Source organism: Fistularia commersonii, chromosome 4 (genome assembly GCF_037954325.1).
Source record: "Fistularia commersonii isolate RoL2024-O1a breed Wild chromosome 4, RoL_Fcom_v1.0, whole genome shotgun sequence".
Classification (NCBI taxonomy): domain Eukaryota; kingdom Metazoa; phylum Chordata; class Actinopteri; order Syngnathiformes; family Fistulariidae; genus Fistularia; species Fistularia commersonii.
The window spans coordinates 8926250-8940137 of NC_141287.1; the positions used below are offsets into that span (position 1 = coordinate 8926250).

The 13888-nt window shown below is 37.6% G+C and overlaps 1 protein-coding gene across 5 annotated transcripts in view; it reads right to left on the reverse strand.

The window, feature by feature from the left end:
* Window positions 1-13888, reverse strand: part of uxs1 (UDP-glucuronate decarboxylase 1) — a 32204-nt gene that overhangs the window by 4288 nt on the left and 14028 nt on the right. For 4 of the 5 annotated variants that reach the window (XM_086145130.1, XM_086145128.1, XM_086145129.1 and 1 more), the window contains 4 exons: window positions 13799-13858; window positions 12471-12592; window positions 6024-6143; window positions 5513-5556 (listed from right to left, as the gene is read on the reverse strand). In XM_086145130.1, the coding sequence (XP_086001256.1) occupies window positions 5513-5556; window positions 6024-6143; window positions 12471-12592; window positions 13799-13858 (346 nt within the window). Of the gene's footprint in view, window positions 1-3970; window positions 5408-5512; window positions 5557-6023; window positions 6144-12470; window positions 12593-13798; window positions 13859-13888 lie in introns of those variants that run through there. The other variant, XM_086145132.1, reaches the window with a different exon arrangement.

Here is a 13888-nt window from a genome sequence, read left to right on the forward strand (position 1 = left end):
GTTGTCTGACATAGTATTTCAGTTCTATGGTCACTGGCTTGCTGACTGATAGGCTCAATTCTTTACAGAAAGGTTGCTGATGAAATGTATTTCCTCCCATCAGTTTGACCTACAAATTACCTAATAAAAATGACAAATTACACAATGCAAAAATTGAGTTGTCTTTTCATAAGACTTAAAATTTTTGTCTTTAAAGTTTAACCAGGGTGTTTACAGTTAAGAAGAACACAGAGCTTGAAGTCAAAATCTATTTCTCATTCAACATTTCTCAACTGATGGATCACAGATCCTTGAGGTCTGAGACAATTCTGGCGGACTTGCATAAAATCCCCTGAAAAATGTTACACAAATGATGTGTCTGGAGCCTTCCTAAGCTTTTACAGAATAATTTATCGTCTCACTATCTTTATGAGACTGTTTTTTGCTGTTTTTATGCAGGGAATCATATTCCTACTCATTAAGCCAACCACCAACTTCCTTTATTAGACAGCAAGTACTTCATGCTAAGTCACACAGTCCATGATGACTAATGAAATGCACCTTGTCAAATTCATTTCAATCAATTCTTGTCCATTTCCTTGAAACATTCATCGCCTGTGCTGATTCCATTTATGGGATTATAGTTTATTAATTCTGGAAGTGCTGAGTTTTTCTCTGATCTTGTAATAACACATTGAATACATATTGTTTAAATATACATCAAAATAAAGCCATCTATTATGGGGACTACTTTCAACTAGTACTGCTATCGGTTTGGTCATATGATTTTGTTCAAGCAGACAAGGAAGTGTGTTTGAGTCAGAACATTAATATGTTGACTGGCGTCAAGGTTTTGTTGGCCTTAGTGGGAGACCGTCCTCTGTTTGTTATTGCAGTGATGTGAAAAGATCCCCAACAGACAAATTAAAAAAGAAATTGTTTTGAAGGAGGCTGAGAGCAAATCTACTTAATTTCCAATAGAGAAAAATTCTGAATTAACTAAACCTTGCCAATAAATTCTTCCTAAATCCTTTTTTTTGTATTGGTATCTCCTTTAACTGTTAAATTTATTAGCTTAGCCGTAAACCCCCTCCAGAAAAACATACCACAGGATTCTGCCACTGCTGCTCCATCCCATTGACTCTGGGAGCAGGATAACTATAGAGGGGATAATCTTTTGCTGTTTATTTACAGAATAAAGGTGGTGAGCCTGTAGCTGTAGGACAACTGCTGCTGGGTTGCGATAATGCTCTGTTCAACTTTGGGATGGATGCTGGTGGTGTAGCACAGGAAAAGTAGCCCTGCTATGATGGGAAAGTAGCACATTCAGCTGAGTAACAAGCAATGCCAACTGTGCCAATCAGAGCAAGGGTTTGACTGCAAGAGAATGACATTCTTCTCTGCAAATGCACTGGGGGCATACAGCTATTAGTTTTTGAAACACTGATGCACCAAAGGTGGTTTCCCAGGACACATTTGAGTCCCAAATTGGATGGAGGTGCACAGTTATTCTACCTTTTCAGTCAAAAGGCTGCAAGGAAGTATAGTAATACCCAAGCATTTGGGAGCACACCATCATACAAAAATACAGATCGGAGCTGAGTGAAACTGTAAAGTTCAGTATGATAATGAGAGATTATTTTCAAAAAAAGCGGTAGAGTTCACTTTGAAAATCCACTTTTGCTGTGGTCCAAGCTAAATTATCCCTTCCTGATATAAATAAAGATGTGCGATATGTTCTTCCTTGCCCCATCTCAGCCAGTTTGCTGATCTGTAATCTTGCTGACAGACCAACAAACACAGATCCCTCTTCCAAAGACAATTAAACACAGATGCAGTAAGAAACTCTCTTGGGAGGTCAATCCAGTTAGAGTAATTTACGGAATACTAGCTGCTGCTTTTTTCACACGCTTTGGGCACTGTGATTTAAACAATGACATGGCTAATCTCTGGATTTCTATGGGCTAACAAGCTTCGTGTCACCAAATTATTTAGCCCCGCCACATCAGACCAATGGCAAAATACATAGACAACAGAGAACACACACGTGGGGTTTACACAAGTGACATTGAGAGCCACAATGAAAGAGAGACTAAGTGTGTGTGATGGAGGAATTCTGGGGCTTTTTAATTCTGACACTGAAGGAGACAACTTTGGTGGTTTTAGTGTGTAGGATAAAGATGAAGATAGTGATCAATGACTTTTCTTGGTAGGCTAATGTATATTGTATTTTTTTAACCAGACGTGTTACAGGCACTGTTTGTAAAAAGCGTTACAGTAGGTATTTAATTAGAAGTTAAAAAAATATTTCCGTGTAAATGGCTCATCCGACAAAAGGGACACTTGCAGCTTTCAGACAAGTGCAGCCTATATATATGTCTAATTTTTTTCTTTTTTAATTTAGTATGTGCAGGTTATATTCAGGTGCACTCACTTCTCCTACTTCTTCTTTCCCTTTCGTCTTTTCACAAGGTCGCCGTGGTGAATCAACCTTCTCCATCTAACCCCATTCTCTGTATCCCCAAATTAATTTCATATCCTCTCTCACTATGTCCACAAATCTTCTCTTAAGTCTTCCTTTAGACCCCTTGCCTGGCAGGTCCAATTCAATCATCCGTCTACCAGTATTTTCACTATCCCTCCTCTGTGCATGACCAAACCATCTCATTCTGGCCTCTCTGACCTTCTTTCCAAAACATCTAACGTGGTGTCCGTCTGATGGACTCATTCCTGACCCTTCCTCATTCCCACAGTAGACCTCAACATCTTTATCATTAGAACCTCCAGCTCTGCCTCCTGTCTTTTCATCAGTGTCACTGAATCTAAACCATACAGCATTGCTGATCTCACCACTATCTTGTACACCTTTCCTTAATTTTTAGGTGATAGTCTTCTGTCGCATAGTAACACTTTTCTCTACCCATTCCAACCTGCTTGAATCAGTTTCTTTACTTCTTTTCAACACTCATCACTGCTCTTAACTGTTGACTAAGTACTTCTGCACTGAATAGTCTGAAACTTACGGTATTAGTAAAAAGTGAACCTAAAAGCAATTTACATGGATACATGGAACTGTGCTAATGGAAAGGAATGCTTTTGTCATTGCAACTACTTAAATATTACAGCGATTCATCAATCTATTCATTATCTACTGCTTATACGACACTAAGGTCACGGGGGATGCTTGAGCCTATCCCAGCTGTCAATGGATGACAGAGGGAGAACACCCTGCACTGGTCGCCAGTCAATTGCAAGGCCACATATAGAGACAAACAACCATTCACTCTCAGTCACAAACTGGGCCAATTTTCCCATCCATACATTGTGTACCGCTTATCCAACGCGGGGTAATTGGAGATGCTGGAGTGTATCCCAGGTGCTATTGGGAAAAAGCTGGGGAACACCCTCGACTGGTTGCCAGTCAATCGCAGGGCCACATAGACAGCCAATTATTCAGTCTGTCATTTGTACATCTGGGCAATTTTCCTAATTTTTCCAATTAAGCTTCAGCTTGTTCTTGGACTGTGGGGGGACACTGGAGAGCCCGGAGGAAACCCATGCAGACACTGAGGGAACATGCCAACTACACACAGAAAGGTCCCCAGTCGGAATCGAACTAGGGTCCTTCGTGCTATGCGGCAGAAGAGCTAATATTGCAACCCACATTGATTCAGAAATGAGTAACTTAATCACAGTAACTTTGCCAAAGCTGTTGGAGGTTTTCTGATACTTCTTTGTGTGGTGGGTTTCTTTAAAGACCTGTGTACTGTTTACAATCTACATCTTATTGGTTACACAAGGCAGCAGGGTATACTTTTAAAAGATAGAGGAGCTTCAAATATTCTCTGACCGCTCTTTTTCCCAATGATCAAAGAATCTCATTAACTTCTGCACACTGGCTGACATTCTTTCCATCTCCTCCATATGTGTCTACATATGTGCTGAGATTCAATAATACCACCAATATAAAGAAATATAAAGAAAGGCCAATTTAATGTCTCAGGGTTCAGCAATATGATTTCATATCAATAACACAGCTCTTTCAAACTTGCCATATTTGATCAATTACTAAAATATTATTAATCTTACAGATATTTTTTATCAACACATTCATGTTTTGTTGACTGTTTCCGAACAGTTTGGACAGCGTTCTGTTTGGGAACAGACTCCTAAATTGTAAGAGAATTTACTGGCCAATGCTATTCGCACCACCAGATTTACCCTGTTTTGCATTCAACCAATGATTACTTTCATATGAAAGAGACATTACACCAGTGATGCCACTGCACAGGGAGAACCTACATACTGCAGAGCTATAAAAAAAACAAAGAATAACAAAGAAAAATGTTGAAAAAAACATTGGTAAAAAATAATCTCATGCTTTCTTCAAACCACAAACATTATTTTAAATAGTCAATTGGGAACATTTATACATGACTGTCCATTGTCAGTCCTCTAATATTTTTGACGTGTTAATTTTCCCAAGAATCTGAATCTAATAATGCTTATATCGGGTTAAATACATTGCCTTCAGTGCTATAAGATCACCTTGTTGTGTTTTAGTGAAATCTTCCATAAAGCGAGTAAATTGTATTAACTACGGTCTAATGTGTCACTGACAGCCAACATATCATTTTCTTTTTTGCTTTGGATTAACATGGTTACAGGGAAATATGAGGAAAACCATTTTTTTTTCTTTATGTTCTATTATTTAATAATGATAATTTATCCTTTGCTAATCCCCATGGGGAAATTCGTTCTCTGCAATTAACCGTTCACGGATGAGCAGAAGGCATGACGTCAACCAGCGCCAGGGGAACAGTTAGGGGTTCAGTGTCTTGCTCAACAGCACTTGGACACACGAGAAGGAGCCGTTAGTCAAGTCAGGAATGTTCGGTTCCAAAAATGATTGCTCTACCTGCTGTGCCGCGCCGCCCCTATTTGCTTTCATTTGACTTCTGACTACCCTTTCACTCATAGACTTGTTATAAAACTAACTGAAAGGAAGACGGGTGGACAATGGGGCAGGTGTCAGTTAATGACTTCTCACTGACTAATAACCTGAGCTCCAGACGGTGTGTGTTTGAGTGTCATGTCTGATTAATGTATTCTAAGGTTCATCAATTCATTCCAGCTGATATTTCTCAGGTTGACTGCTGTCAGCCAAAATGAGCCTCAGGGAGGCAAGTAATGTCCCGGTGGGTCTGTCAGGCAGTCACGACAGGAATGTTTCACACTTTTTCCACTGATCAGGGACAGTGTCGCTTATTGTTTGTCAGGCTACTTCACTGAAAATAACAATGAACTTGTGTGTGCGCACTGTCTGACGGACAACATTTCATGACACTTTAAAACACATTCTGCTGAGATATAAGATGAGCGAACAATGATGGGCAGGGCTGGAGGTATGTGACTTCTCTCTGTTGGACTGAAACCAAAGAAAGAATCTGACAAACATTCAATTGAAGGGAACAATTAGTAGATCACCAGACATACCAACAATATTTGATTTTGTAGGAATTTCCCTACTTACCTTACATACTGAAAGGCTCTTGTTTGGGAACCGGTACCATAAACCTGGAACAATAACATGATCATTTCTGGAGGATATACAGACGGATGGTAAATTTGTCACACTGGTATACTTAATCGTCCCTTTTAATCGGCTCACAAAGATATTTGGAAATCGGCCTGATCCATAGTATGAATTTATTCATCTCAACATTTCCAGGGCTAGTTTTTTGTTTAAAGGTTTCAACGGGTGGTGAGCAGGTAGTCGGGAGGTCCATGGAGTCAATATAGGTAATTATCTATAGAAAGACTGGAGAAGAGACTCTCATCTTATTCCTCTACCAGAGTCAATGGCACAGCCCATCAATGTATTAAGTCTGGGTTTTGCACTTCTAAAGTCATTGAGGGGAAACATTGGCATGGACAGCAGAAAGCAGTTTCCTCACTGATCAAGTGTGCGAAGTTCAATTTTGGAAGCATTTTCTCTCAATCAAAAACCAAATGAGATCGATTAAAGACTAAAATTCTCTTACTGTGAGGGGTTCTCCCTGTAAGGCCTGGAGGATGAAGTTGCTGACAACACGCCCGTCATTCATGTGCATTCGGGATCCAAACGTGTTGAATATTCTCGCAACCCTGACCTCAACTCCTTCCTGTGACCAAAGACATTCATTATGTTGGAAGGGTCAATGCAATCTCTTAGTTTATCTTCATTCAAATGATTGTTACATTCTTTCATTTTATAACAGTAGCCTTCATTTTGCATATGTTACACAGGGTATTGGCCCATTGATGCTTCATTACATAGAGATGCAACAAAACACCCTCCTGTAGCATTCAAAAAGTCCTCAGTTTTTCTCTGTCTTTTTTTAGATCCTTAACGTTCGAGGGTCAGCCCAATGAATCAATAGATTCAAATCCTACTGTTATATGGATATGCTTCATGTCATAAACATGAATAAAAACATGAAAATTATGTAGATTTTTACTTTGTATCTGAGGAAAATGAAATTCAATGGACAACTAGCATATGTATTCAGCAGGGTGAAGGAAAAAAGACACAATGAGGACAGCATGATGAAGAGGTCTAAGAAGTTTAGCTCATTCACACACAACCCTTGAAAAGGAGTTAAACTACTATACTATGTAATTCCACCTAGAGATAACCATTTAAAGTAGTGTGATATTTGTGCTAATCAGATTATAAATATGTGAACACTACCAACCCTAAAACATGCACACATGATGGATCGTTCCTGACAACCTCTCCTTGCATATGATCCATCGCAGATCAAACAACATACAAAATGGAGAGGGGGGGAGCATTTTTGAATACAATTAAAGTTAGACCTAAACTACTGTCAAGCTATTTAAAAAGAAGGACTGAATTGAATTTGCAAACTGGTAAATGTTTGAATGACAAATTACTTCAGCGGTTTTATCATCTGAATAAGATCATGGTACAAACATCCCCACTGGTTGCCTGCTTGGAACAGTTATTACAGTTCAGACCCAGATGGTGGATCGAGCAGGCAGTACTCCTCATGAAGGAAAAGGCTATTTCCGGTTGGTGAAGAAGGTGTTAATGCACATCTAAAATCTGTTCTCTGCATTAAGAGGAGATCTTATGATGAAGAGGGCTGTCTGCATGTAGTGGATATAATCATAGTTAATCCACACCAGCGATCATCAATTTAAAGCTAACGATTTGCAGTCACGATTCCATCTGCCAGTCCCCACAAGTACACGGTACACTGACCATAGCCTGCATGCTTCTTTGATATATACTCTGTACTAATAGTCGGACAGCAACATCAAGACATTTTGAAAATACAGAAAACTGTGAGTCTAATTGAGGGATATGAATGGACTGGGATTTGATAAGCAAATTAAAATGGAAAACTGATACTACGTCAGTTATGGATTTGTTTGTACATAGATAAGCTTAATATCCAAAACACACCATATGAGCTTATAGCTGTTTGGATTGTCTGTTTCTATTTGATTTTCAACACTGCCAGCTGTAGTTACTAGTGATTTGTGTTTTTTGGAAGCGGTAGTAAATGAAGGACTAGACTAACTACTGCTGCAATAAATTTCTTCACTAAATATGGTACCTAACAGGTATTTCTGGACCAAAAGCACAGACAAACTTTGCTGTGCAAGAAATCTTCCATGAGGATTAAACAAGACAAACAGTGAAAAAAGCAAACTGACAAATAACTGATATTCAACTGGTCAGGTCAAAACAATGGAAGCATCTAAAAAACATGCATTGGAGAGAAAAACAAGCACATTCGAGACCTTATTTCTCAATGAGTTGGCATCATGAGGTTAAAATGAAAAATGTAACATAACATGAATGGAATGGAAGGAGTGCTTTCATTAAATCTCGGCTTGCTATAATTTCCTGGAGCAGAATACACAATATAACATTGACATCACTGAATTCAGTATTATCAAAGTAAAAGGTGAAACGAGTCACTTATATGAAAATGTTTTTGAATTATAATGTTGTAGATTTGTACATTTGGGGTGCTAATGTTATTAAATCTGCAAATGCAAAGTTGACAAAAGAGGAATTACGGCCAAAATGATGTACCAGTATTATCAATTATTATGTGAATAAAACATCAAAAAGCAGATCACAAGACTGGTATCTATATAATCCCTAAGGATATTCATCACAGCCCATCACAGTTGTTCTAAATATATATGTTGCAAAAGCAAAATCTAAATGTGTAATTTCTTCTTTTCTCTGACAGTGATCTATATTTGATGGATTTCTTATTTAACATGCATTTCACCCTTATTTTTTGCCCTGTTTTGTCTGTGTTTTTGTTAAAGCAGATAGGACATGCTTTCCTCATCGACCGCATAATCTGCACTAATCACTTTTTTAAATGTTAATGAATTTTGATTACATGACTGAGCAATAGATGGAATAGGAGATATTCATGTCCTCCTGCGTAAATGTCTGACAGTTGAATACTGAAAGCAGGCCATTTCCCAGAATTATCTGAGTGAGTGTTGAAAAAATAAAAAGCAGCTGAGGAGGAGCCAAGGATGAGACAGATAAATAAATATCACTTGCCCAGAGGACAGCAAGAGGAGTCAATCCTATCTGATCGTTAAAAGGCTGTTGTCAATCATGCCAGGAGAAATTATCATGAAGTCTCAACATAATTTGGAGCTTCGGGAAAATTATTCAATTGATTTTTTTCTGACGAGACAGGGTGAAAATGTGTTTTTCTGGCAATTTTTTTGAGTTTGACTGTTTGACAATGTCTGTGGCTTGATACTCAGCTACAATTAAGTGGAGATTTAACCAATCAAAATGTGACAGCAGGTTGTGTCTGAGCATATCCTCTGACATCAGGACTGTTTTGAAAGCAACCAAACTACCCCGTGGCAAAATGGAAGTAGGAGGGGATATCATGTGTTTTCTTACATACTTAAACAATTCTCTTTCAATCAGGGAAACAGTGGGAATCATGTGAACAACCATTATTCTACGGAGAAAGCAGTTGAAAAAATCATAGGCAAGAGACATACCCTGTTTGGGATAGAAGTTGTCCACTGAATTTCATACTGAGAGAAAGCATCAATACAAAGAATGCACGGGGAAGTTAAAGGCCATCGGTGAATACAGGTGCTGCTGTTTGCGTGTCATTTGTGTTTGAGCCGGTTTAGGTCAAGACTTCAAATACTAACAAGATCATTATGACATTTGCCTTTCTGGATCCAATGATTATTGCCATATTTGGTAGAGTGGCCTTTAAAAACAGCTTAATTTGAAGGAAGAAAAATAAAGATCCATCTGAAGACCCTTGGGCAAGAGCCAATTGTCACCACAGTGTCTGGACTGCAAGTGTGACATCTGGAAGAGGATGTCGTCATTGCATTGCTGGAAGCGTATCCCAAAAAGAAAAAATGAAAAAAACAAAAACAAAAAAAAAACACACAACTTCCAAATGCCTACATCAGATAGTCTGCAGATATGAGCTTAACCACAGGATATGCAGTTACTGATGTTGCTGGAGATACAGCACAGAGGGTGAGTTTAACAAAGATGATCAAGACCAGTTACATTAATATATTATTACTAGGCTTAACAATTAGCAACCAGCTGGGCAGAGGTCTTTATTTTGAGAGTACTCAAAACCTGCTATTAGGAAGGCAGCTGTTCTAGTTTTAATGCTCTGACAAATTTACATATTTCTCTGATAAAATAAATACATACAAACTCACATTTAACTGGTTAACTGTGTGCTGTTGAAAACTTTGACTTGCATTACAACTACAAAATAAATGCCAAATATAATTTACAAAATTTGGTAGTTATTTTTCCTAACATAACTGAAAGGAATCACAGGGTATCGAGGAATCCTAGAAAACAAACTGTAGGCTATCAAATGATGTTTAGTATGGGAAGGCAGTGAAGAACAGCAGTAGAAGGAAGGAGCTAATACCCATTTAAGTTGCCTGTTTCTATTTGCTTTTTGAGACCAAAATATGTTTTGGTAGTTACTAGTGATTGGTGTTTTTGGACGAGATCGAAAAAGAAAGGCTAGACTACTGGCGATGGTAATTTTCTTCACTTAAAATGCTACACAGGAAATTCTGCCTCAGAAGCACAATGAAACTTAGCTGTAGAAAAAAAACATTCCATGAGGATTAAACGAGACAAACAGCACAAAAAAGCAAACAAATAACTGATTTTCAATTAGCAACATTAAACTGCAGCAGCAAATATACAAAATACCTTGGAGGGAAAAAAAAAACTTTCATGACCTTATGTCTCAATGAGTTGGCATTGAGTTTGGAATGAAAATATAAAACATAGCGCAAATGGAAAGAGGAGTGATTCTCATGACATCTCAAGCTATTAATTTCTGAAGCAGAACCCACAACATAGCATTTTATCTAGATCTTCTGAAAAAAGTACATCTTTTTTTGATTAGCTACATTCAGATTTACTATCTGTTGTTTAAGACTTTGAATTGCATATCCTATCCTACTACCCTGATGAAGTATTTGAAGTGACAGTTCATTTGTTTGGCACAATAAATACATTGAACTTATATGGCTTCACCCTTTTTGGGATTGAAATGTTTCAATCCACCAGGATTTATAATAAAAAACATTTGGGATATGGAAAACTACAGGGTAATTCTGTATCAGACTGTATGAAAAATCTAGTTTAAAAAATATTCACACTAACAGTTAGTTCTGATTAAAGTAACCCTTTCTTATCAGAGTACAATGAAAAGACGTATGGTGAGTTGTTTTCAGATTCATTATCAATGCTTTTAATTCTATACAGAAATGAACACATTTTTTTTTGGACACGCTGTCCACAATCTTGTTACTGTAAGTACTGTATCTGGTAATGACAAAAACTGTACGTTTTTGTCAAATAGAAGATCCTATTTTTTATTTAGAAAATGTCATTTTCTTCTGATGAGATGTTCGAGAGAATTTCCATCAGTTTTAGTGCTGGAATTTCATAGTGCTGACCAAAACTGTTTACTGAGGTAAATGATGCTGACAACCTTTATCTAATAAGTTCACCAATGAGTTCAGGTCCTTACTGTCTCCTTTGAAAGATCACTTTCATGAGAAAAATACATGGCTGTTGCCAGCATAAAGGTATAAATAGAGATTTCATGTTTTGGTCATGCAGCCCTAGGACAGGAAAGAGGAACACTGCTGCTTCTTCATTCCGGCAGCCACCAACACTTTATTTTGTAACAAGCACATGGTAGAGGCTAGTGATGGAACTACTGTTGGAAAAGCTTCATTAAGATGATACAGAGGATGAACCCATGAACCGTGGCAACCCTCTTACTTGGAATGTTTTAGGTCAGAGCCATGCTTCACAGAGCAGCATCTGTGTAATCAGAATAGCTTACAATTTCTGTACTGCATGGAGAACGTACATAGCCTGAGGACGGGAAAATCTGTTCCCAGATGCATCAAAAAGCCCCGAAAGATTCTGTCCACAGTGCATAAAGTAAGACATAATGATTGCCTGTAAGTCACATTTCCAAAGGCGTTAGACAGTTGGGCAGTGTATACATGTATGTTTGTTTATGTATGCCTCCATATGTTTGTTTTTTTTTTTCTTTTAACCTTGATTTGTCCATTGTTCAGCTGAACATTCAAGGTATGAATGATCAAAAAAGTAAATATACCTATTAAATACCACAGAGCCTATTTGTTATTAAAAAAACAGAGTTTTAAACTAACCCATATGGGTGGGTCAACACATCAGACTTGGCAAATTCACTGGCTGGCAGCCATGCCAAGCTGTTCAAAAAACAATTTGGCAGTGCTCGAAGATATAATAAACCCAAGATTTGGTTTGATAGTCAAAACAAGGTTTGCTACTTTCAAAATTCTGTAAGCAAAAGAAAATGAAAGCATGATGAATTAAAAACTAGCACTTTTATGTTGTGCTAGGAATTCTGTCTTATTCTGTTGAACCAAATTCCAATGAATGCACTGAGTTTGAAGAAATAAGTTTTGAAGTAGATTTGTCAAGGATAACTAAGAAATATACTGAACACTCCTTAGTTCTGGGGATACAATCTAACCAAATGAGTAATTTAATACTTTATCAGCTGTAAGGTACATTTGTTTTGAACCTCTATGAGTGTCACAGTGCATGGTCACACTTCTAGTTACTTGATAGTCAATATAAAGTATTTACAACTCATACTGCTCTAAAATAAAGGTGAATTCACTGTGATTAATTTTGTAGCATTGTCCAGCAACTGAGTTTCAAAATGTTACACTCAATTATCTCAATGTTGCATTAACAGGAATTCTGGCTGAAACATAAAATTCAGTCTGTTTAATTGTAAGCAGTGACAATTATATAGCCTCACTCATAGTAGACCAAGTGTTGTGGAACATCGAGACAAATAATCCCCTCTGTTACATAAATGCATGTCTGAATGTCCCAGTTAAGATACCTGCTTCATGTAGGCATAACACATGGTCTCAGCTACCCGCTTTCCTTCATCATAACAGGCTCGAGGACCAATAGGATTAACATGGCCCCAGTATTCTTCATTTTGAGGGTGTACCTCTGGGTCTGAAACAAAAAACAATTAAAGCTGATAACTGAATTTAAGGTAAAGGGAAATTAAGATTATGTGTTCAAAGGACAGGAAAAATAATACAAGTAATATATGTACAGTAACTTGACTGATGGAAGGTCACACTTGGATGGTTGGAGAGTAATCCAAAAATGAAAAACAATTAGAATGATCCACAATAATGATGATTGAAGATGTGTGCTGCTTTTGCTCTGCCATTGCACTCAACAGCAAAGTAGAGCCAATTTATTAATTTAACACGCTGTCCTGTAAATGCTTCAAAACTATTTCAGGAATAAAAATGAGCCAGAACTGAATTGGGGGCAAGCTAAGATAAACCAAAATCTTGATACCTACAAATGTGGAAAAAGTTTGAGCTAGACAGCTCACAGTAGACAATTCCCTTCAAAGAAAAATGTTCAAATGATGTATTTAAAGTAACGATTGGGCTTCAATAACTCTTGTTTGCCAGATGGACAGGAAAGTGTTTTTTCTGTTTCTGATTTATTTTGTTTTAAATTGTGTCAAAATTGTTTTCTACAAGGCTACTATACTTCCTGAGAAACTCTAAGAGTTTGTTTTGCAGACTCAAAAACTTAACTTTATCTTCTGTCACCATTGGATTAAGAAGAAAATGGCTGTCCATTTCTGGGTGATCTGTTTCTCAAAGAGTATCTAAATCATCTATCCTTTAAAATGTTCAACAAGCATTGCTCAGTAAGTCTCCCGAACGGAAGTCTGACAGAATAGGGCTCGTGTTGGGAAACAATCAGTCAGAATTACTCCAAACAATTTGTGGCTATGATGGTGAAACAAAAAATGTGGTAAAATTGTTTATCAAACTCACACTTCGCAGAATAAAACATGAAAAATCGGCCAATTCTATCAATATCAAATATATTTAAAAGTATGCAAAGTCAGATTCTCACTGCGCATTATTTCATTAACAGGGCAAGAGCATTATCGCCACCCCTATAATTATCAAGCCCTGCATTTTCTCATGTTAAATCACAAGAAAAATTAGGAGGACTATGCTCTCTGTATTATATATTTGTAATCATCCTGTTCAAACACATTTTAAGCAGAAATAGTGTCGTTTTTAATCGCTCCAGTGGGTAAGGGGAGTACCATATAGAAAAGCTTGACCTGAAATGCCAGGGTTTATCACCCGATAATGGGAGGTTCGAGACCATCTTTCTTACCTCCATAAACCTCCGAAGTTGAAGCCAGGAGAAGTCTGGCGCCTACACGTTTAGCCAGGCCTACGACATAAAAACAAGACTGAGGACACG